At 38.3% G+C, this 22,805-nt stretch overlaps 1 protein-coding gene across 3 annotated transcripts in view; it reads left to right on the forward strand.

Annotated features, from left to right (window-relative positions):
* The first annotated feature begins 2,425 nt into the window (after nt 1-2,425).
* Nucleotides 2,426-22,805, forward strand: part of CHRDL1 (chordin like 1) — a 179,000-nt gene continuing 158,620 nt past the window's right edge. The window contains exons 1-2 of one of the 3 annotated variants that reach the window (XM_084870475.1): nt 2,426-2,740; nt 6,092-6,240. In XM_084870475.1, the coding sequence (XP_084726601.1) occupies nt 2,589-2,740; nt 6,092-6,240 (301 nt within the window). In that variant the 5' untranslated portion in view covers nt 2,426-2,588. Of the gene's footprint in view, nt 2,799-6,091; nt 6,241-22,805 lie in introns of all 3 variants that reach the window. The other 2 variants (XM_084870474.1, XM_084870476.1) reach the window with 2 other exon arrangements.

Genomic DNA, 22,805 nt, shown 5'->3' on the forward strand with positions numbered 1-22,805 from the left:
TAGGGGAGATCAGGCAGTCAGGCAGGTGAGCAGTTAGGAGGCAGCAATCCTGAATTGTGAGAGGGATGTCTGACTGCCGGTTTAGGCTCAGTTCCCAGAATTGGGCCCAAACTGGCTGTTGGACATCCCCCAAGTGGTTCTAGATTGGAGAGGGTGCAGGCTGGGCTGAGAGGATCCCCCACCACATGCACAAATTTTGTGCACTGGGCCTCTAGTCTTGAAATAAAAGCTTTTAAAATGAGTGTGAAGTATATGCTCTAATGCCCATTAATAAATAGAATAAGGCATGGAAATAATTATCAGTTTAGTTTGAATAAGACCTAGCACGAAGTCTAGGTTAGGACTCACCCAAATTGGAGTTTCCAATTCAGAAATTAAGACTGGAACTAATACAAGGACCACCAGCACTTACACTAATGAAGAATGTTTCAGAGAATTCCAGCAGCCTCCTTACACAGTTGCGAAGTATATAAGAGATCCTGAGCAAAAATTGCCTGGTTGAAAAGAACCATTATTTGATCATAATAAGTAATTTTAAATTTTTAAGCAACTAGCTTTTGTGATGGTTTGCTATGCTATAATCAGAATACTACATTAAGCAAGGAAAGTGAGTGGTTGTAGCCAAATAGATGAGTCTACAGATTTCAAATAATAGGATCCATGTTTGTCCCAGGCTGGCCACTGAAACCCATTTTCCTGAATACTCGCTAAGCATGTCAGGAGTGATAACAAGGGTTGGGGGATGCAAACAAAAAGGACATTGAACAACCAGTCCTTGCCCTTGAAGAACTGTAGTGAGACGAAGCATCAGTGCATTAAATGGCATATGAACAGTTATAAGGCAACAAATCAGCAAGCTCAAACTAATATACTACAGCACAAATTGAATGCATGTGGCAATGTATGGCTACCCAAGCAGCAGAATGAAGCTAGATATTTTCTGCCCTGAAGGCAACATTTCAGAAAGGGCCCCACTTTCTTTGTTAACAGTGAAATAAACATCTCTAGCAATGCAGGGGCTAGTTGGATGATAGTAACAGTTTTGTAGAAAGAAAAAGGGAGGTTATTTCCTGGGACAATTATTCTTGCTTTAATTTTCCTTTGTTCTCCTTTCTTGATATGTGTATTTTTGGCAAGCCATAATTTCACTGAGCATCAATTTCCTTACCTATAGATTGGAAATAACAAACCAGAGAGTAGTGGGTTGAAAGTCAGGAAATATGTGAGGGAATCTCAAATTTATCATTTATCAGCTATATGACTTTGGATACTTCACCTCCCCTGCTGCCCTCTCCCCCAACAATTTCCTCTACTGTGACATGAAAAGGTTAGGCTGAATGGGCCAGATGGTCCCCACCAACTCTAATATTTGAGGCCACAGGTAATCCATAGTTTGTTGTGAGAGTATAAAAAGTAAGGTGATCTATATGAAAGTATTCTATAAGTCATAAAATGGTACACCAATATTAGGGATATCAATATTATCCAGTTCCATGTTATAGAAAAAAGCCATGCAGCTCTCCTCCAAGTTTAGGGACTTAAAATATAAATGAATACTGTCAGGGCAGCGCTTTTGGGGCTGGCTTAGAAGTTTCTAATTCTTTATAAATATTGCTTGCAGAATAAACAAATTTGGAATACTCTGTCTCAAGCTCACTAAGGCATCAGCAGTGCTATTGTAATTTCAGGGTTGAGTTCTTGGTCCAACTCAGAATCATAGGGATTACTAAAACAGTGGAGACAATGGGCCACTCCAAGTTTGCCTCAAGACCCTTAATGTTTATACAGTTCCTTTCCTTGGGGATTTGGGAGCTCTCTTTGTGGGAGAAAACACATTTCTAAGTCATCCCCTCTCCCTCCACCTGCACCCCCATCTCCACTCTGCCTTTAACTACACCAATGCTTTATCACTTGATTAACTGCAATGGGGATTTGGGAAAGGCCCCAAAATGATAAGCATCTTGCTAGGGCCACTTCATCCTGTGCTTGGTGCAAAGGCTCAGGACCAGACCAGGTACATGCATCCAGAGAGGCTCTTGTGCCTGAGAAGATAAATGCAGGCTTCCAGTCAGGAAAAGTCAGAGGGTAGCTGGGATCTTCAAGGCTGGTGCAAGAGGTAGTGAGCTCCATAGTGCATCAAGCTCTGAGGGGAAGAAGGGGAGGGAGGAGATGCGCGGTCCCTTTAAGACCCCAAAGCTTGCTTAGCCAGATGAGGGGAGGGGGGGCGTGCAGGGGGGCGCTGCGTGATGGGGGAAAGTCGCCGGCTGAGCCTCACATTTTCTCCTGCTTTCCTAACTTTCTAGTGTGGGGAGCAGGAATAAAGCCATAGTGCGTAGTGGAGAAGGGGTGCCTGCTGGCAGTGGCTGCACGCTTGCAGATTTCCCGCCTGCGCCTAGCAGCGGCCTCACATGCCAAGTGGGGAGCGGGAAGTGGGGAGCAGGGAGCAGGCGGCCGACGGCCGTGGCGGGCGGGCGGGCGGGCTGGCGGGCGGCGGACAGGCAGGTGGCCCCAAGCCGCTGGCGCCCGCGCCTTGGCTCAACCCCCAGGAGCCAAGTGAACCGCTGCTCCCTCGTGGTGTGAGGGCGGTGATGTTTTTTCTCCCACCCACTTTTGGGTCCCCCCGCCCTACTCGCGCGCACTCTAGCTCTCGCCACAACCTGGGAGCCACAGATCTCAGAGGAGCGCCAGGGAGAGCTTGGAGAGCCTGCACCAGTGGAAGACAGAGGAAGCCAGTGAACAGGTCAGTGAGCAGTGCCTGGAGTCTGCTTCCCCTACCGTCCTTTCCAGCCTTTGCACAGGTGGAGTATCTTCTGCTGGCCTGAGCCACTCCTGAAAGTTCCCAGAGGGCGCCCCAAACTCTCTTGATCTGTCACCCCCAACTCGAATTAGGTTCCAGCTGCCAGCCACCAGGGTGGAGGTGGGGCCCCGGGCGCCTGACTGGAGGCAGGTTGGGGACTCTGAATTCGAACTCATCACTCTCCACTCCCTACTCGGCCTGCATATTTCCATGCTCTGGTGCTTCCGGAGAGGCCAAATGAGAAGCTACCCCTTAATTATCCTTTTGCCCAGAGCCTTTTTTCTCACTTGCTTGAAGTGCCCTGGACCAGTGGGAGATTAATACGTGCTAAAGTTAGTGAAACTAGGAAGGATAGGGGAGAGGTTCCTCTAGCCTCTGGACAGTTGCCTCATTTTCCAATCCAAACAACTGGGGTCAGAGTTTGAGAAGCTAGGTTCAGGAAGCAATTCAGTATTGCCAGGGCCTGGAAAGCCTTCCTTCTAGTCCCTCTGGCCCTGCCACTACCTCTATGAAAATGGGCAATTGAGTTCTGTAGACTCAAATGTAGCTGAGATTATTGTGGGGAATAAAATGAAATTATAACAAGATGTTTCGCAAGCCGTGTTGTTTGTCAATAGTAAGTAGCAATGAAGGCATTGACTTTGAAAAGAGTCACCTGGGCTAGAACTGCCATTTTTCAGTGAACTGAGCTTTTCTTTTTGAGGTAGAGTGGGGAGAGGAGGTTAGTCATCGCAGTCTGAGACTGCAGTGTCTTCCTATTGTCAGGAAGAGAATTGCTTCCCCCCAGGGCGGTCCCACAGATGATAGTGAATGTGAGATTACAAGGTCTGTCAAACCTCTCAGTGAGGATTAAAGAGATGATGTGGGATGGGGCCTGAAGAACTGGCTGACATGTGCTCAGCCCTTTCTTCCTCTGAAAATGTTGCTGGTTCTGTTCTACGCAGGAGACCTCTTTTGAAAATGGGCAGACTCCTGACAACTTGATGGCTCAGACTGCCTTGCAGTTATAGCTGGGCTAGGATATTTTGGGCCCTTTTCTTGATGCAAATGAACAATGCAAATGCTTGTTTCATGGCACCTTAATCTACACATTTCATTAGGTTCTGACATGTTTCTTTTTGTCTTATAAAGCCCAGTCTCCCTCTCCCCTCCCCGGTGTCAGTTGCAGGGTTTCATTTTCTTTGTTGTTTTCTTGCTGTGGCTTGGATCTCCCCAAAACATGTCAATGGCTACATTTCTAAGTAACCTGTAAAAGAACCAGTACAAGTTCAATGGCATAGCCTGTGTAAAGCAGAGAGTTAATGTAGAAATAACTCCAGTTAACTAGGTCAAAGTATAATTTGAAAAATTAAGGACAGTTTGGCTCTTTGCAAGTGTAAGACTCAGCATGTTTGCTGAGCAATACTTACTTGTGTTTATTGCTACAGTCCCAACAAATTTCTTGCACCACCCTGCTCCCACAAAAGAAAAAAAAACAAAATGGATAGAGAAATTGAATGGTGAAGAGACCTGGGAGGAAACTCTTCTTAGTTTATATTTCTGCATAGAATACAAAGGCAGGACTGCAGGATCTTATAAATTAAAAGTTAAGATTTATAAAGCAATTAGTTTTCTGATGTTTTACATCACAGCCTGGAAGGCCACACAGATGACAGGAACAGCAAAAGAGATTAATTGCTCTCTCGTCACCAGCTTTTCTATTTGCTCATAACATTAGTTGGGACCCAAGAAAAGCAAAAAAATTCTAAGAGCCGTTTTCTTGCCAGCATGAGTTATGAAGCAATGCTACTGTTCACTGAATCGCCCAACCATTGTACAAGAAAAATAACTCTGTTGGTTCTTGCATGGGGAGACCTGAAAACTGTGGTTTGAGAAACAATTCCTGAGATCCATATGTGATTGTGATAAATTGGATTTCAGTGGTTTAAAATATATTTCTTATTTGGATATTTGGGGGATAAGCTTATTAAAGTAGACTCAGGAAAAATGTCCCAACTGTTCATGCAAAAGATTTGCTTCAAGGGAACCTGGTAGCTCTTAAAAGACAGACATTCTGAATGATTGAAGGTGGACCACAAACTCACAAAGAGGACCAAGACATCAGAACCTATACCTTTGACATGCTAGGAATATGTCCGAAGACAATTTAGTTCTTGTTTAAGGAGGTAGAGAAGGCAGAATGGTATGGGAAATCCTGGCTGATGGCACAAGTTATTCTCTATGATTAGTTATCCTTTGGTTATTACATGCATAAATGGATTTCCAAATAACTGGACAATTTCAGAGCATTTAAAGTAGGAGCTGTGGTATCCAGATCACAGCCCAAAGACAATTTACTTCTCCAGAATGATCATCTTGCATTTCTTCCAGCTCTTTATGCTAGGTATTTAGGTTAGATTTTCTGAAAAGATCAATAAGTTGAATTACCATGGATTAAGCCCAGATTGAAATATGGTGTTTATTAAGTATTTAAATATTTTCAAATAACCAATTGGAAGAGTTTTTCAAATTCTAAAGCCTATGGAAACGACCTGTGACTGGAAATGAGCTGTGTTTGAAGGCTCAAAAGATTTAAGATTTCTACCCCTTAGATTGGAAATGTAAGTCTCACATTTTTAAAAATTGTAGTTGCTTTATAATGATCTTTTTGCTTGATGGTGTAATGTAACACATTACCTATTTAATTTTTCCTAAATTCCCTGAAAAGTGGCCAGTTTTAAATTTCCATTTCACAATATGCCTAAGCCTTTCAGGTATTTAATTGCATCCATTTGCTAATTACATCTATGTTTTCCAACATAAGTAAGCCAAACTGAAGAACCTAATGGATCCAATGGAAGACATAGGAGAAACACTGATCTTTGTGCCTCATCCCTGAAGTATTAATAAAACAGAAATCTTGAAGATAAGATTAGTTAATTTTTAAATCGTCTGGGTCTCATGCCTATTATTTTTATCTAGTTTTCCAAAGTAGCTGTTTTGCAAACCCCAGTTTCTCTTTTCCCCCAAAGATAATTTCTTGAGAAATCAACTTTAATTCCCTTAAAAAGGAGGATTTTAAAATTTATTTTTATTGCTCTACAACTTGGCTTAACATTGGATAGAAATACATGTTCATTGTCTTTGCAAGACAGGAGAGGCAGTTTCTGTTTCTTACATAGGAAAACAATGCTTGCATTTATGTGAATTCTCCAAATTTATTTTTCCTAGCACATTTGAAACACTAAGCATCAGTGATCTCCATCACTTTCAGAGGATCTTTTTAAAGTCTTATTTCTGTTTTCTTCCCAACAGCTTGACTACACCAGACCCTGGAGGTTTTGAGTTGCCTTTCACAGTGGCCAAAATGAGAAATAAGTGGAAAATGGGAGGAATAAAATACATCTTTACCTTGTTGCTATTCTTTCTTTTCCTAGAAGGAAGCAAAGCAGAGCAAGTAAAACGTAAGTGTCTTAAGTTTTAAAAACAGGATGCTTTCTTATAATTTCTTTGAAAATGTGGTTATAATTTGTGTTGGATGTGATGTAGCCCAAATGTGGCCATGACATTATTCTAACAGAAGTGAATGGTACTGGTTTATGCATGAATTGATAAAATAATAAGAGTTTTGAATCAGGCCAACTAAATTTGGGGCTGTTTTTCTGATTATCATATAGTTTTCATCTCATAGTACATGTGACACATTAGCCTATTTTCCTTTTCCTGTTTTAAACTGTACAAATCTCATTCCATTTTACGTAACTCTAGAAATATCTGACAGTTGAGCTGGATTTTTCTCAAGTTTCAGACTCTTCAGCACAGGTTTTCAGTTTATAAAAAAGAATAACAGGGGTAAAAAGAAAAAGTAAATCGGGCTCTGCCTATTCCGTTATGCAGAAAATAAAGAAGGAAAAAGCCTTCACACGAGCTGGATTCAGATGAAAAATCCTTTGAGGAAATTGAGATTCCAGGGACCGTGAGCAAATTGGATGCCATTTATTGAAAGAATAATTCCCTGCAAAGCCAGGGAATATTTCTAGAAAGTCAGCGATCCGTGTGATGGGCTAACATGTTGGAGAGAGCAGAGTGGCAGGGAGTGGAGCTAATTAACCCTCATTGCCACCATATTTAGGAGACTTATGAGTAACCATTGACTTCTCTGCTCTTGTTAGGAGCTTTCTCCTGTCTTCACACAGTATGAGCCTCAGCTTCTTTGGACCAATTGCAACCACCTCTGAGCTGGACACTTGCTCCAAATTTGAGAGAAAAGCCATAGCTGTAGTTCCCTTTTTTGGCTACATCAAAAGAAGCACAAAGTGGAACTGGTCCAAGAAAGGCATTCTCTGCTCCACTGAACTTATTCATAAGAGAGAACTGTGAAAATATTCTTGGTAGGCGCTAAAGTAGTATTCAAAGCCCATCATTTAAACATTTATCTCCTTTATTAGTATAAGTTTACATATATTAGGCATGTAGTTTGTTGACAAGGGGGACAGTGTCAAGCTTATTCCATGTTTTCCATGTTTCTGTACTGCTATGATTTTCAGAGTAAACTTAGCCCTCTTACTCGGAAAAATAGTGATTTTATTTGGTTTTTAAATATGAATGATGTATGGAGATATCTAATATATTGGGCCATCAGAGGAAATTTAGCAGGGCATGATCTTAATAAGGAAGCTTGGATCAGCTCTCCCCAGGTATTCCTTAAAACTCCTTCCTCTTTCACTTCGATATACTCCATCAGATCCCTCCTTTTCTAGAATTTGTCCCCTTGATTTAAGGGAACTTAATAGAAAAGTTTTCTATCCGTTCTCAGCTCAGCTCAGCCCACAATCAGCTGGGCTTAAAATCCTTTCTCTCTTAGGAAGAAACTTCCCTTATGGCCTGTTACTGATGGCATCATGGGGAAAACAAGCAATTCTTATAAGACAATCTCTTCTGGGAAGCCTTCCATATTTATGAAGGATTGAGGAATATTGCCCATGTGATGTAGAGCTTAGTTGACAAACCAAGGAAAAATGCAACTTAAAAACTATTTACAGACCAAAAATTATAACTTTTTAACGTTTCCTGCCACTTATGAATTTGTCCCAAGCCCTGTTGATATTCAGTTGGTGTCAAAATGATTATATAACACATGGCCTAGGGCACCAGTTTTGGCCTGATGTTTGAGCCTTTTAATTAGAGAACAAAGGCAAGGTCATGGTCATTTCCTGAATGAGCCATTCAGCATCATTCTTTGTGGCCACATCAAGCTATCTCAAAGACATATGCAAAGTTATCTCTACTAAAGGGAAAATCTCAAAGCATATGCCCTATGTATGTTGCCCCCACTCACACACACACACTGAATGCACAGAGCTTTACACCGCAGCTCTAACAGTGGAAATATCAATCCATCGATGACTGGACATTTTAATTAGTATCATGCATCCATTAAAATGTGTTTATTAAAAATTTGATAGTCATGGAAAATACTTATATTAACTTATTTTAATATTTTAATATTATCAATATAAAATTAGTAATACTTACTTTACAAAACACTATGAAAGTATCTGAGCTTTGTAGAGAACATGTATCTCATAACTCCCATCCCAAGTCCCAGGGTTAGCCATTACTAACAGTTTGAGATCTGTTCTTCCAAACTCTTTTCTCTGTGTTATGAAAATAATCTTATATGTTTATAGACTTGTTTTATTTTACAAAAATGGGACATGTGTCTTTTTCTGTAACTTGCTTTTATTCAGCAATGTATCTAGGACATCCTTGCATGTCAGAACATTGTAATATAAAAGTACCATATTCATTCTAATGCCTTCAGTTTCCAGTTGTGTAAGTGTGCCATGGTTTATTTAACCAGTCCTTATTTGTAGATACTTAGGTTGTTTTCAGTTTTTGGTGTTTTTTTTTTGTTTTTTTTTGTTGTTGTTTGTATTACAAATAGGGCATTAATGAACATCTTCAGTCACTTAGGTAAGTACTTGTGAGGAATTATTAAGTCAAAGTGTATATGTTCAATTTTAATCTTCTAAGGACTGTCAAATTATCCTCCAAAATAGTTGTATTAATTTATACTCCCACAATCTTTATATGAGTTCCCATTTCTAATTATTTCACCAAAGTATTATTAATTTTGGATTTTAGGACAATTTTAATAGGGAAAACCACATTTCAGTTTTGCTGTGATATTTTCCTCTTACTGGAGCATCTTTTCAGTTATTTTTAATCCAATTGTATTTCTCCAGTGAATTGGATATTTTTCAGTTGGGTTGCTTGTCTTACTGGTTTGTAAAAGCTTACTTATTACCATTTTGTTATTTCAAATTTTGTTACTCACTTTTTTGCATTTCAAATATAATTTTCCCCATCTGCCATTGGCTTTAAACTTTAACTTGTATTTTCTCACAAAGAATTTTAATTTTTGTGAAGCCAGAGCTGTCATTAATTTCCTATGGCTTCTGGATTTCTTTTTATTCCTAGGAATGTATTTTCAACTCCATATTCTTTTATATTCTTCTATAGCTTATATAAATTGAGGTTTATCCATAGTTCTTTATTCCATCTGAAATTTATATTCATGTATGGTGTATAATAGGGAACCTATTTTCTTTTATCTCTGGTAGTAGATTCATGAATATTATTTTTGTTCAACCTTGTGCTTCTAGTTGTTCCAAAGTTTTCATAATTGGCAAGAATTAGTTTTATATAGGAGAAAAACCCTTTAAAAGAATATCTCATTTCCCATGTATTCTATAGAAGGGTAGGTATGAGAGTGGAAGAAGGAAAAGGAGGTTTTTTTGTTATTGTTTTTGTTTGTTTGTTTGTTTGTTTGTTTTTAACTTAGAAAAACTTCAGGAAACATGTGTGAGAGTAGCTCTTTGTCGCCAGGTAACCATTTTACGGAAGAAAGCCAAGGATTTTTACTGTTCACAGGATGGTTAGAATATAAGCTTCTACATCAAAGAAGGTGCTCTGTAGGATGTTTGCACTCTTATTTTGAGTATCAAAATGGAATGAAGGGGGGGGGGCACCATTGTGGTTAAAGATACTCATTCAGTTGGTGTAAAATCTGAAGAGGTCTGAAAAAATGCTATATTTGAGGAAAACTATTTTCACAAGGAAATGTTGAAGTGGGTGCTGCCACTTGCTAGTAGCTAAGTAGACATCATTACAGTTGTGCTCATAGGAGGGAAGACAGGCTCAGGAACCCAGGAAATATTGATGGTGCATTGCAGTAGATGAATGAGCCATTTGTGGCTTATATAAAAGTTTGTTACTGTCCAGAATCAGCAAGGTTTGAAGTCTTTAACTGGGAAAATGTCTTTCTGTAGCTCCATTATGCTGTGTTGTTAAACTTCTAGTGACAGAGGCCAAGAATTCTTTTGAAGTTCAGAGGAGTGTAACATTTAGTGCATAATATTCATGCAAATATGGGACAAACAGGATGAAGAGTTTGCTATGAACTATTGATCAAAGTGATGTGGAAGAATTGAGTTGTTAGGAATATTCAATTATTTTGAATTGACCATCCTGTGCTACATCTGGCACGTTTTAGGGAGAGGAATTTCTCATCTTCACAGAGTCCATTTTTATTTATTCTTTATTGTTGAAAGTATTATGTATGTCCCCTTTCCTTCTCATTGTCCTCTCCCAGTCTGACCCTGCCCCCCAACCCCAGCTTTCACACCCCCATTGTCTGTGTCCATTGGCTATGCTTATATGCATACAAGTTCTTTAGTTGAACTCTTATCTCCCCTCCACCTCCCACCCTCTACAGCCTTCCCTCTGAAGTTAGACTGTCTGTTTGATGAGTCTGTGTCTCTGGATCTATTTTTGTTCATAAGTTTATGTTGTTCATAATATTCCACAAGTGAGTGCAATCATGTGATACTTATCTTTATCTGACTGGCTTATTTTGTTTAGCATAATACTCTACAGGTCCATCCATGCTGTTGCAAATGGTAAGAGTTCTTGCTTTTTTGTAGCAGTGTAGTATTCCATCATGCAGATGTACCACAGTTTTTTAATCTACAGTACTCATCTGCTGATGGGCACTTAACTTTTTCCAAATCTTACCTATTGTAAATTGCACTGCTATGAACATGGAGGAGATGCATATATTCATCCTGAATGGTATTTCTGATTTCTTGGAATATATTCCTGGAAATGGGATTACTGGCTCAAGTGGGAATTCCATTTTTTATTTTTGAGGAAAGTCCATACTGTTTTTCATAGAGGCTGCACCAGTCTGCATTCCCACAACCAGTGTACTAAGGTTCCTTTTCCTCCACATCCTCAAAAACACTTGTTGTTTGTTGATTTTGCACCTCATTTTTGTTTTGATTTGCATATCTCTAATGATTAGTTACTTTGAGCATTTTTTTCATATGTCTCCTGGCCTTCTGTATGTCCCTTTCCAAAAGTGTCTATATAGGTACTTTGTCCATTTTTATTGGATTGTTTATCTTCTTTTTTGTTAAGTTGTATGAGTTTCCTATAAATTTCGGAGATTAAACCCTTATCATATGTCACATTGGAAAATATGTTCTCCCATGCAGTGGGTTTCCTTATTGTTTTGTTGATAGTTTCTTTTGGTGTGCAGAAGCTTTTATTTTGATGTAGTCCCATTTGTTTATTTTACTCCTTCATTTCCATTATCCTAGGAGATGTGTCAGTAAACATATTGCTACAAGCTATATCTGATATTTTTCTGCCATTTTAGTCTAAGATTTATATGGTTTCCTCTGTTATGTTTAAGTATTTTGTCCATTTTGAGTATATTTTTGTGTATGGTACATGTTGATGGTCAAGTTTTATTTTTATGCAACTATCTGTCCAATTTTCCCAACACCATTTATTGAAGATATTCTCTTAACTCCATTGCATGCTCTTGCATCCTTTGTCAAAAATTAATTGAACATAATAGTTTGGGTCCATTTCAGTGTTCTGTGTTCTGTCTCATTGGTCTATGTGTCTGTTCTTGCACCAGTACCATGGTGTTTTGAGAACAGTGGCTTTGTAATATAACTTTATGTCTGGTATTATAATACCTCCAACTTTGAACTTTTTTCTCTGGATTGCTGTGGCTATTTTGGGTCTTTATGATTCTGTATAAATTTTTGGAGAATTTGTTCTATGTCTGTGAAATATGCCATTGGTATTTTAATGGGGATTGTGTTAAATCTCTAGTTTTCTTTGGGTAGTGTGAACATTTTAATGATGTTGAGTCAACAATTCATGAACATGGTATATTCTTCCACTAGTTTATATCTTCCTCTATCTCTTTTTTCTATGTCCTATAGTTTTCTGAGTACAAGTCTTATACCTACTTAATTAAGTTTGTTCCTAGGTATCTTAACATTTTTTCTTGCAATGGTAAATGGGATTGTTTTTTTAGTTTCTCTTTCTGTGAGTTCGTTATGGGTGTATAAATTCTCATAAATGGGTGTACTCTTTTTAAAGTCAAGTGATATAATCCCATTAATTTAGATGAGAAACTTGAAAACCAATTAGAGCAGGTGACTTTGTACAAGGAAAGAAAACAAGTCTAAACTGGGACCAGAACTAAAACCCAGGTCTCCAAATTCAGTGTTCTGTTGACTAAAATTTTCCTCTAGCAATTATGTGAGGAAGCCAGTTTATTTTCTGAAATAGAAGCCTAGTATGTTGCACGTGGCAACCAGTTAACACATAAGAGATGATCCAAATTAATGAATAAAGAACTTTGTGACCAGAATTCCCAAAAAGGACAATATACCATGTGGGAATTAAATGACAGAGACTACAACTAAATATATTCATAAACCTAAATAAGCTAAGTCAAAGGAAATTTGTGAAGAAGGTGTAAAATATGTGCCTTTATGTCCATGCTTCTTATATTTCCCTGACTTCTCGGTACGATTGGAATGTCCTCAGAGTTTAATGGAAAGAAGACTGTACTTTTAAGTCAGGAGACCTAGTTTTTTGTCAGTTCTATTGCTTATTGTGAGGTATTGGTTGAGTCATGTATGATATCTGAACTAAAGATTCTCTACATATAAATGGAATGGAATTCTTACTTTCTGGACAGCAAACTAAAGGATGCAAGAATAGGGGTTGGAGAGGTGAAACGAGGGAAGTCAAGGCTCTGACTTTAGGTACTTGGAGAACATCCGTACTTTGTCACAATGAGTATTTTATTCATTTAAGATTTATAACCTAGCATGGTTCAGTGGGTAAGGGTCGACCTACGAACCAGGAGGTCATGATTCAATGCATGGTCAGGGCACATGCCTGGCTTGTGGGTTCTATCTCCAGGATGGGGCGGGTGGGAGGCAACCAATTGATAATTCGCTCTCATCATTGATGTTTCTATCTCCCTCTCCCTTCCTCTCTGAAATAAATAAAATATTCAAAAAATAGTTATAACCTGTTTGCTTATACAAAGTTTTAGCTACAGGTTATATGTGAAATAATAATTGTAAGATAATGTTTTTTAAGATGACATAAAATAGAGGCCATCTGAAGAAAAGAGAAAGAGTAGATATTTTTAACACCTGATTTGGTACTTTATAGTATTAGCACTCTAATTTGACTTGCACTTCCAGGGAGGGTAAAAAAAATCTCATACATCTATCATAGCAATAAGTTATAGATACATCTCCTAAGTCAAAGGATAAAAAAAGAAACTTTGTTGGAAAGAGAAAAGTGAAGTTTCACGCACAGAGATCTATTTCCTATTGCCCACCTACTCAATCTATATTGATCATGGAATGCTGGAATGAAGCACATTCTTGGCAGTATAAAGGCATAATCTGTAACCTTGTTTTCATAGAAGAAAAAATAATTTTAACTCAGTAAAGGTCTTTCTACAAATGCTAAGGAAATGTGGTCCAGGTACTTTGCCTTTACATGATCTACGTTAATAAAAGGCTAGAACATGGAAAGGTTCAACAACTGATGTTTAATATGTCTAGTACCCTGTTTCCCCGAAAATAAGACAGTGTCTTATATTAATTTTTGCTCCCAAAGATGTGCTAGGTCTTATTTTCAGGGGATGTCTTATTTTTCCATGAAGAAGAATATGGTACACATTTATTGTTAAATGAAAATAAAGGAAATTTATTACCTGTATACGGTACAGTAGTACGGTAGTTGTCAACACAAACCAAACAAACTGTGAATCCTACAGTATCAAGAATTTACTCATTTATTCAATGACAATCATGTCATCATCTTCTGGAACATCATCATAACAATCCAATTTCTGAATTTCCCGGTGAGTTTCTTGTGACTCTATTTCTTTCAGAATCAGTGGACCAAATCTCTCATGTTTAGCAATAGCACTGTCTTTAAATGAGTACTTCTTGTCAAGGTAGCCTGCTCGCAGTGCATTTGCAATGCAACTGTCAGTGATTTTCTCCCATGAATTCTTCACCCAAGTCACAACTTCTTGCAGTTTAGGTTCCACACAGTTTCCACGCTGATTTCTCTCCATTCTATTTTCAAAGTAGTCATTAATTTCCATGCACATATTGCCTTTGAATTGCTTGTTCACTGCAATATCAAGAGTCTGGAGATAGGCCATCATTCCTGTGGGAATCATTATCTGATCTATTTTTCTTTCGTGAAGAAATGTCTTCATGTCTTTAGCGCAGTGAGTGCTGACTGCATCCCAGACTAGCAGACCTCTTTGGCTCCCTCGCATAACAAGCGGGAGCATTAAACTGACCCACTTCCTTATAACTGCTTGTGTGGCCCAGACTTTTTCAGTTTCAAGAATAAAAACACCCAAAACACGTTCAATCTTTTCCTTCTTGCCCTTAGAAATGATTAAAGGTGGGATTTTAGTGCCTTCCAGACGAATTGCCAAAATACAGGAAACACGTGTACTTTTGTAAGCAGTGGAGGGAATGTACACTAAGGAGACACCCCACTGTTCAATTGTTGTTTGAGATGATTGACCCATAAACACAGCAGTTTCATCCATAGCAATCATGTTGGAAAGATTGTATTTAGAGAAGTCAGCATCATCAATAAAGGACTTGAATGCAAATGCTCGCTTAATAACTTGAGTATCTTCCAACCTAAACAATGTTGTACCAGTACATCTTCTTAAAGACAGTTCACTTTGCTGAAGGAAATTATGCAGCCAGTCTTGTGATGGTTTGAAGTCTTCGGGGGCTATGTCAAACTGTGGTGCCATTGCAAGGGCAAATTCTTGAATCTGAGCCCTATTCACAACCAAAGCCTTTGCTCTCCTGTCAACAACCCATTCACAGATCAGGTCTTCCAGCTCGGAAAAAAATGGTTGCAGACCTGATCCACACTTGCGCTTTTTAGCATTTTCCTTGTCCACTTGTTCAATGAGGTTACCATACTCTGCTCGCCATTTTCGGCCCAATCGGATACTCAACATCTTCTCTTTGCAGAAAGCAGTAAGATTTTTGCCTCAAGAGTCTTCCACGATTCTTTTCTTGTACTCCACGGAGTAACATTTTCTTTTTGTGCTCATTTCTAGGGGTAAAAAAAAAGAATTGGGGTATCAAGGTGGGGACAGGGGAATCACTCAAAATGGCACAGGAGAGTCAGAGGGAAGATTACCATTTTAGTAACCCCTTTTGATCCTCCTGTGTCATTTTGATTGCCCCCTCTGATCTTCCTGTGTCATTTTAAGTGATCCCCTTTCCCCCACCCCTCTGCCACTGAACACCTTCACCAGACATCCCCCCTACCCCTTTATCAGACATTTACCCCCTGGGGCCTGCCTGGGGACTGTCACTGGGCTTGCTGGGGCCTGGATCTGGGCTGGAGCAGGGTCTGCCACTGACTGAGAACCTTCAGTCATCATGAGGGCGGCCTCGAGCATCAGGTAGTGTCACCAGAGACAGACCACCACTCACTATGTTCGCCAAGTCCAGTCCACTCTAATCCTCCTGTTCTACAAGCATCTGCAAAAGTCTCCTCCTCTCTCCGGCCCTGTGCTCACCACTCACTCCAACCTCCGCTCTGCCTCCACACAGCAGTGATGTCAGGACTCCGCGTAAAGTCACTGGTTTCTAGATGCCATTCGGGGTGGCCCTAGCGACCAGTTTACAGTAAATTAATTTTCATTCTGAGAGAGAGCCTAGGGGGGCCTTATTTTTGGGGGGATGCCTTATATTTCACTCAGAAGGAAACCTGTAAGTAGGACTTATTTTCAAAGGATGTTTTATTTTGGGGGAAACACAGTAGTAGAATGGATTTTCAATTATCAGATGCCTTAAACAAGCTTTATATTAACATGTTTTTTTCCTGATTTTTAAAATAGATGTTCATTGTTAAACATTCAAAAGGTACATATCCGTATAAGAAAATAAAATTTATTTATAACTGCAACATGCAAGGATTTTGCACAAAATACTATGCCAGATGACTTGTAAGAGATGATTTTAACCAGGGATATATTCAAGTGAGGTATTATCAGCCAAGCAGTTTTTCTGTAAAAGGATTCATGGACTCATACTAAAGACTAATAAGAATACCATCAGCTCCCAGTTATCCATGCTAATGGAAATAGGACAGTGCAAAGAATTGCAACTTAATGGAAATTCTTTAATTCTTATCTTTGCCAATGGTGTCACCTTGTTTGACTGTCAAAGATCTTGGAAGTATGCATTTTTTTTCTCATTGAGTTTACCCACCTGCTAATAGAAAAATAAAATAGCCACAAGGCAGTAGTGGGATGGCCATGTTGTGCACAGGTGACTCAATATTTATATGAAGTTCAATTAATTTGGGGCAAATGATCCCAAAGAAAATTAACTCTTGGATAAAGAGGAATAAGCTCTATGGATATTTTGGCTTCTTCTTGGCTTGCCTCTTTCACTGGCTTCCACAGCCTGGAAATGAAGTCTTAAAGCCAGAGAAAATTTGACTTAAGAATAATTATTTATTGTTGAAAGCATTACATATGATCTCTTTCCCCCCATTCACCCCCTCCAGCTCACCCCCTTTCCTCTGCTCCCTGCCCCAGACCTTCAGCACCCTATTGTCTGTGTCCATGGGTTATGCATTTAAAGCCTTTGGTTGATTGCCTCCTACCCACGCACTTTCCTCAGCCTTCCCTCTGAGATTCTTCACTGTGCTCCAGACTTCCATATCTCTGGGTTTATTCCATTCATCAATTTATTTTGTTACTTAGATTCCACATATGAGTCCAATCATATGATACTTATCTTTCTTTGACTTATTTCACTTAATATGATATTATCCAAGTCCCTCCATGCCATCTCAAAGAGTAAGAGCTTATTCTTTTTACTGCTACATAGTATTCCATGGTTTAAATATACCACAGCATTTTTATCCACTCATCTATTGATGGGGCACTTGGGCTGTTTCCAGATATTAGCTACTGTAAATTGTGCTGCTATGGACATATGGGTGCATACATTATTTCTCTTTGGTGCTTCAGGTTTCTTAGGATATATTCCTAGAAATGAGATCACTGGTTCAAATGGCAGATCCATATTTAATTTTTTTGAGGAAAGAACATTCTGTTTTCCATAATGGTTGCACAAATCTGCATTCCACCACCAGTGCACTAGGGTTCCCTTTTCTCCACATCCTTGCCAGCACTTGTCATTTGTTGTTTTGTTGATGGCAGTCATTCTGACAGCTGTGAGATGGTACCTCATTTTTGTTTTGATTTGCATCTCTCAGATGATTGGCGATTTTGAGCCTTTTTCTTAATGTCTCTTGGCCATCTATATGTCCTTTTATGGAGAAATGTCTATTTAGGTCCTTTGCATATTTTTTAATTGGGTTGTCTTCCTTTTGTTAATTTGTATGAGTTCCTTATATATTTTGGACATTAACCCTTTATCAGATGTATCATTGCCCAATATGTTCTCCCATACAGTGGACTCTCTTTTCATTTTGTTGATGGTTTCTTTTGCAATGCAGAATATTTTTATTTTGATGTAGTCCCATTTGTTTATTTTCTCCTTAGTTTCCTTTGACTTAGGAGATGTATCTATAACTTATTGCTATGATAGATGTCTGAGATTTTGTTGCCTATGGTTTATTCTAGGAATTTTATGGTTTCCTGACTTACATTTATGTCTTTTATTCATTTTGAGTTTATTCTTATGGTATAAGTTGGTGGTCTAGTTTCATTTTTCCCATGTATCTGTCCAATTTTTCCAACACCTTTTATTGAAGAGACTGTCTTGACTCCATTGTGTTCTCTTGCATCCTTTGTCAAATATTAATTGAGCATAATTGTTTGGTTTGATATCTAGGTTCTATATTCTGTTCCATTGATCTATATGCCTGTTCTTGTGCCAGTATCAGGCTGTTTTGATTATATGGTTACTTTGTAGTATAACTTGAAATCTGGTATTGTGATTCCTCCAACTTTCCTTTTATTTCTCAAAATTGCTGCAGTGATTCAGAGTTTTGTTTTGTTTTTATTCCATATGAATTTTTTGAGTAGTAGTTCTAGCTCTGCAAAATATGCCATTGGTATTTTAATAGGAATTGCACTGAATCTGTAGATGGGCTTGTGTAGTATGGACATTTTAATGATGTTGATTCTAACAATCCATGAGCACTGTATATTCTTCCACTTGTTTATATCTTCTTCTCTCTCTTTTTCAATGTCCTTTAGTTTTTTGGGTACAAGTCTATGATCTCCTTGTTTAGGTTTATTCCTAAGAATCTTAATTATTTTTTTTTGCAATGGTAAATGGGATTGTTTGTTTAGTTTCTTTTCATGAAAATTCATTATTGGTGTATAAGAAAGCCATCAATTTTGGAGTGTTGGTTTTGTATCCTGTTGCATTGCCAAATTTAATTATTAAATCTAGTAGATTTATGGTGGAGTCTTTATGGTTTTTTATGTGCAATATTATGTTATCTGCGAATAATGAGTTTTACTTCCTCCTTTCCAATTTAGATGCCTTTTATCCTCTTCTTGACTGATTACTGTGGCTAGGACTTCCAGTACTATGTTGAATAAGACATCCCTCTCTTATTCCTATTTTTAGTGGAAATGCTTTTAGTTTTTGCCCATTGAGTATGATGTTTACTATAAGTTTGTCATATATGTCCTTTATCATGTAGGCTTATCATATATGTCCTTTAGTTTTTGGCCATTGAGTATGATGTTGGCTGTAGGTTTGTCTTACATGTCCTTTATCACGCCCTTTATTCTGACCTTGCTGAGAATTTTTATCAAAAATGGGTGCTGGGTTTTGTCAAATGCTTTTTCTACATCAATTAATATGATCATGTGATTTTTTTTCTCTGAATTTGTTTCTGTGATGTATCATGTTTATTGATTTGCAAATATCGTATCAGTCTTGCATCTCTGGAATAAATCCAACTTGATCATGGTGCATGATCTTTTTAATACATTGCTGGATGTGATTTGCTAATATTTTGTTGAGGATTTTAGCATCTATGTTCATCAGAAGTATTGGCCTCTAATTCTCTTTCTTTGTAGTTTCTTTACCTGGTTTTGGAATTAGAGTAATGCTGGCCTCATAAAAGGAATTTGGAAGTGTTCCTTCATGGATTTTCTGAAATAGCTTTAGAAGTACAGGTTTTAGTTCTTCTTTGAAAAAACTCCCCTGTGAAGCCATCTGGACTTATGCTTTTGTTTCCTGTAAGGTGTTTTGTTTTGTTTTGTTTTGTTTTGTTTTTTTACTGCTTCTATTTCAACAGTTTTTATTGACCTATTCAGATTTTCTGATTACTCCTGATTCAGTTTTGGGAGATTGCATTTTTCTAGGAATTTGTCCATTTCATCCACATTATTCAGTTCGTTGGCATATAGTTCTTCATAGTATTTTCTTACAATCCTTTGCATTTCTGTGGTGTCAGTGGTTACTTCTCCACTTTCAGTTCTGATTTTATTTATTTGGGTCTTCTCTCTCTTTTTTCTTGACGAGTCTGGCTAAAGGATTATCAATTTTGTTTATCCTTTCAAAGAACCAGCTCTTGGTTTCATTGTGTTTTTTGTTTTTGTTTTTGTTTGTATTTTTTTAAAGTATCTATGTTATTTATTTCTGCTCTAATTTTTATTATTTCCTTCCTTCTACTTAATTCTGGTTTTCCTTGTTTTTCTCTTTCTAGTTCTTTATATTTTAGGTTAAATAGCTTATTGCAGATTTTTCTTGTTTTTTGAAGTATGACTGTAGTGCTATGAACTTCTCTCTCATAACTGTTTTTGCTATGCCCCAGAGATTTGGTGTTATTGTGTGTTCATTTTCATTTGTTTCCAGTAAGTTTTTCAAATTTTTTTAATTGTCTCATTGGTAACCCATTCATTGTTCAATAACATGCTATTTAGCCTCCATGTGTTCGAATGCTTTTGCGTGTTTTTACTGTAGTTAATTTCATTCCACTGTGGTCTGAGGAGATGCTTGATATGATTTCAATCTTCTTGAACTTGTAGGGGCTTGTTTTGTGTCCTAACATGTTGTCTATCTTTGTGAATAATCCATGTGCACTTGAGAAGAATGTATATTCTGCTACTTTGGGGTGAAATGTTCTATAAATGTCAATTAAATCCATCTGATTTAGTGTGTCCTTTAGAGTCATTGCTTCCTTGTTAAGTTTTTGTCTTCAAGATCTATCCAGTGAAGTTAGTGAGATCCTAAAGTATTGCTGTTGTTCTCTCTGTTAAAGTCCTCTGGAAGTATTTTATATATTTTGTTGCTCCTATATTGGGTGCATATTTATTTACCAAAGTTATATCCTCTTGTTTGATTGATTTTTTTAGTATTATGTAATGACCTTTTTTATCTCTTGTGACAACCTTCATTTTGAAGCATATTTTGTTAGATATGAGTATTGGTACTCCAGCTCTTTTTCTTTTCCACTTGCATGGGAAATTCTTTTCCATCCCTTCACTCTCATCCTGTTTCTTTTGTTCTGAGGTGGGTCTCTTGTAGACAACATATAGTTGAGTCATATTTTTTGTATCCATTCAGCTACTTTATGTCTTTTGATTGGTGCATTTAATTCATTTACATTTAGAGTTATTATTGACTAGAGGCCCGTTGCACAAAATTCATGCACAGTAGGATTTCTAGGCCTGGCCAGCAGTCAGGATTGATCTGTGGGGCAACTGGAGGGGTGATGGGGGGGGGGGGGCTGCTGTCACCTGCCTTGGCTGGCTTGTTACCACCCACTCATTGGCCCTGCCCTCTGCCCCCTGCCACAGCCCCGGGTCTGGGCCTGAGGGCTGGGGGGAGCTCCTTCATTGAGCTTCTGCCCCCTGGTGGTCAGTGCACACCATAGCAACTGATCATTCCACTGGTCATTCCTTCCACTGTTTAGTCGAATTGTGTATTAGGCTTTTATTATATAGGATAGATACTTATTTATTGCCATTTTAATTTTGTGTGACTGGGTTTCTAACTCTGTTTCTTCTCATTACAGCATTCCCTTTAGCATTTCTTGTAATGCTGGCTTGGTGTTGATATGTTCCTTTAGTTGTTGTTGTTGTTTTGTTTTGTTTTTTTGTCTGGGAAGCTCTTTATTTGACCTTGTATTTCGAATGATAGCCTTGCTGAATATAGTAATTTTGGTTTCAGATCCTTGCTTTCCATTACCTTGAATACTTTATGCCATTCCTTTTTGGCCTGTAGAATTTCTGATGAGAAATCAAGTGTCAGCTTTATGGGACCTCCTTTGTATGTGACAGTTTGCTTTTCTCTTGTTGCCTTTAAGATTCTCTCTTTGTGTTTAATTTTTGGCATTATAATTATGATGTGTCTGGGTGTGGGCCTCTTTGGGTTCTTCTTGCTTGGGGTTCTCTGTGCCTCTGGAATTTGTGTGATTTCTTTCTTTACCAGGTTAGGGAAGTTTTCTGCCATTATTTCTTCAAACATATTCTCTATGCTTTTCTCCCTTCTGCCTCCTCTGGTACACCTGCTATTCTAATATTGTTATGTTTCTTATTGTCCCACAGCTCCCTTAAGCTGCCCTATTTTTTAATTGTTTTGTATTTTTGATTCTCTGATTGATATTTTCAACTCTGTCATCTAATTCACTGACTAGATCCTCAGGTTTGCCTAATCTGCTCTGTATTCCTTCCAATGTGTTTTTTTTTTTATTTTATTGTGTTATGTCATTATTTCAGTCTATTCTTTTTTTATAGTTACTGTATGTTTTTTCATGCTGTTGAGCATCTTTACCATAATTAGTCTGAACTCTGATTCAGATAAATTTCTTATCTCTCCTTCGTTTATCTCTTCTTCTAGAGAATTCTCTAGTTCTTTGATTTGGAAGTTGTTTCTTTATCTCCTAATTTTGGCTGTTCTGGTTTGTGACTATGTATTAGGTAGATCCCCTATGCCTCTCAATCTCTTCTGTAGGACAGTGTTAAACACTGTTTCTGACCAATTAGATAAAAGACTCAAAGCCTCCAGAGACCATCTCTGCCTACAGACTGATAGGAGTCTGATTTGAATTGCCCTAGGCAATCGTCCTCTGGTGTGGCAAGTTTTTTTTTTTTTTTTTTTCAACAGAGTGCAGCCATTGCTTCTGCTTGGAGGAAAATTGTTATATTTAGTTTCTTAAGTGGCCTCTGAGCAAGGTGTTTCCCAATAGGATGTGTCAACTGTATTCCTCTCACACAAGGCAAATGTCTATGTGGGAAAGATGTCCTCCACTGCATGTGGGAATGACTCATCCCTGGAAACTGGAGGTGTCTGGTTTATGAGGTTTAACCCTTGAGTCCCAAGTCCTGGCTTCTGCTCACACAGCTCCAGGCCACTCTGCCATCCCTCTACTGAAGCACAAGGTGGGTGACTCAACAAGACATTTTGTGCATTTTTCCTTTAAGAAGGTGCCTGAATTTTTAACCCTCACACCTAGGCAGATAGCAATCTTACTGCTCTCCACAGCCAGATGTAATGTGGGTACCCTTCTCAGTTGTGGTTCTCTCCTGTGAGTTTTCTGTTGATTATTCTGAAAGGTTTTCTGTATTTTAGTTGTAATTCTAGTTTGCTCCCAGGAGCATGTACATGCATCATACACTTACTTGCCACCATTT

The sequence above is a fragment of the Pipistrellus hanaki genome (genome assembly GCF_964339955.1).
Source record: "Pipistrellus hanaki genome assembly, chromosome: X".
NCBI classification, from domain to species: Eukaryota; Metazoa; Chordata; class Mammalia; order Chiroptera; family Vespertilionidae; genus Pipistrellus; species Pipistrellus hanaki.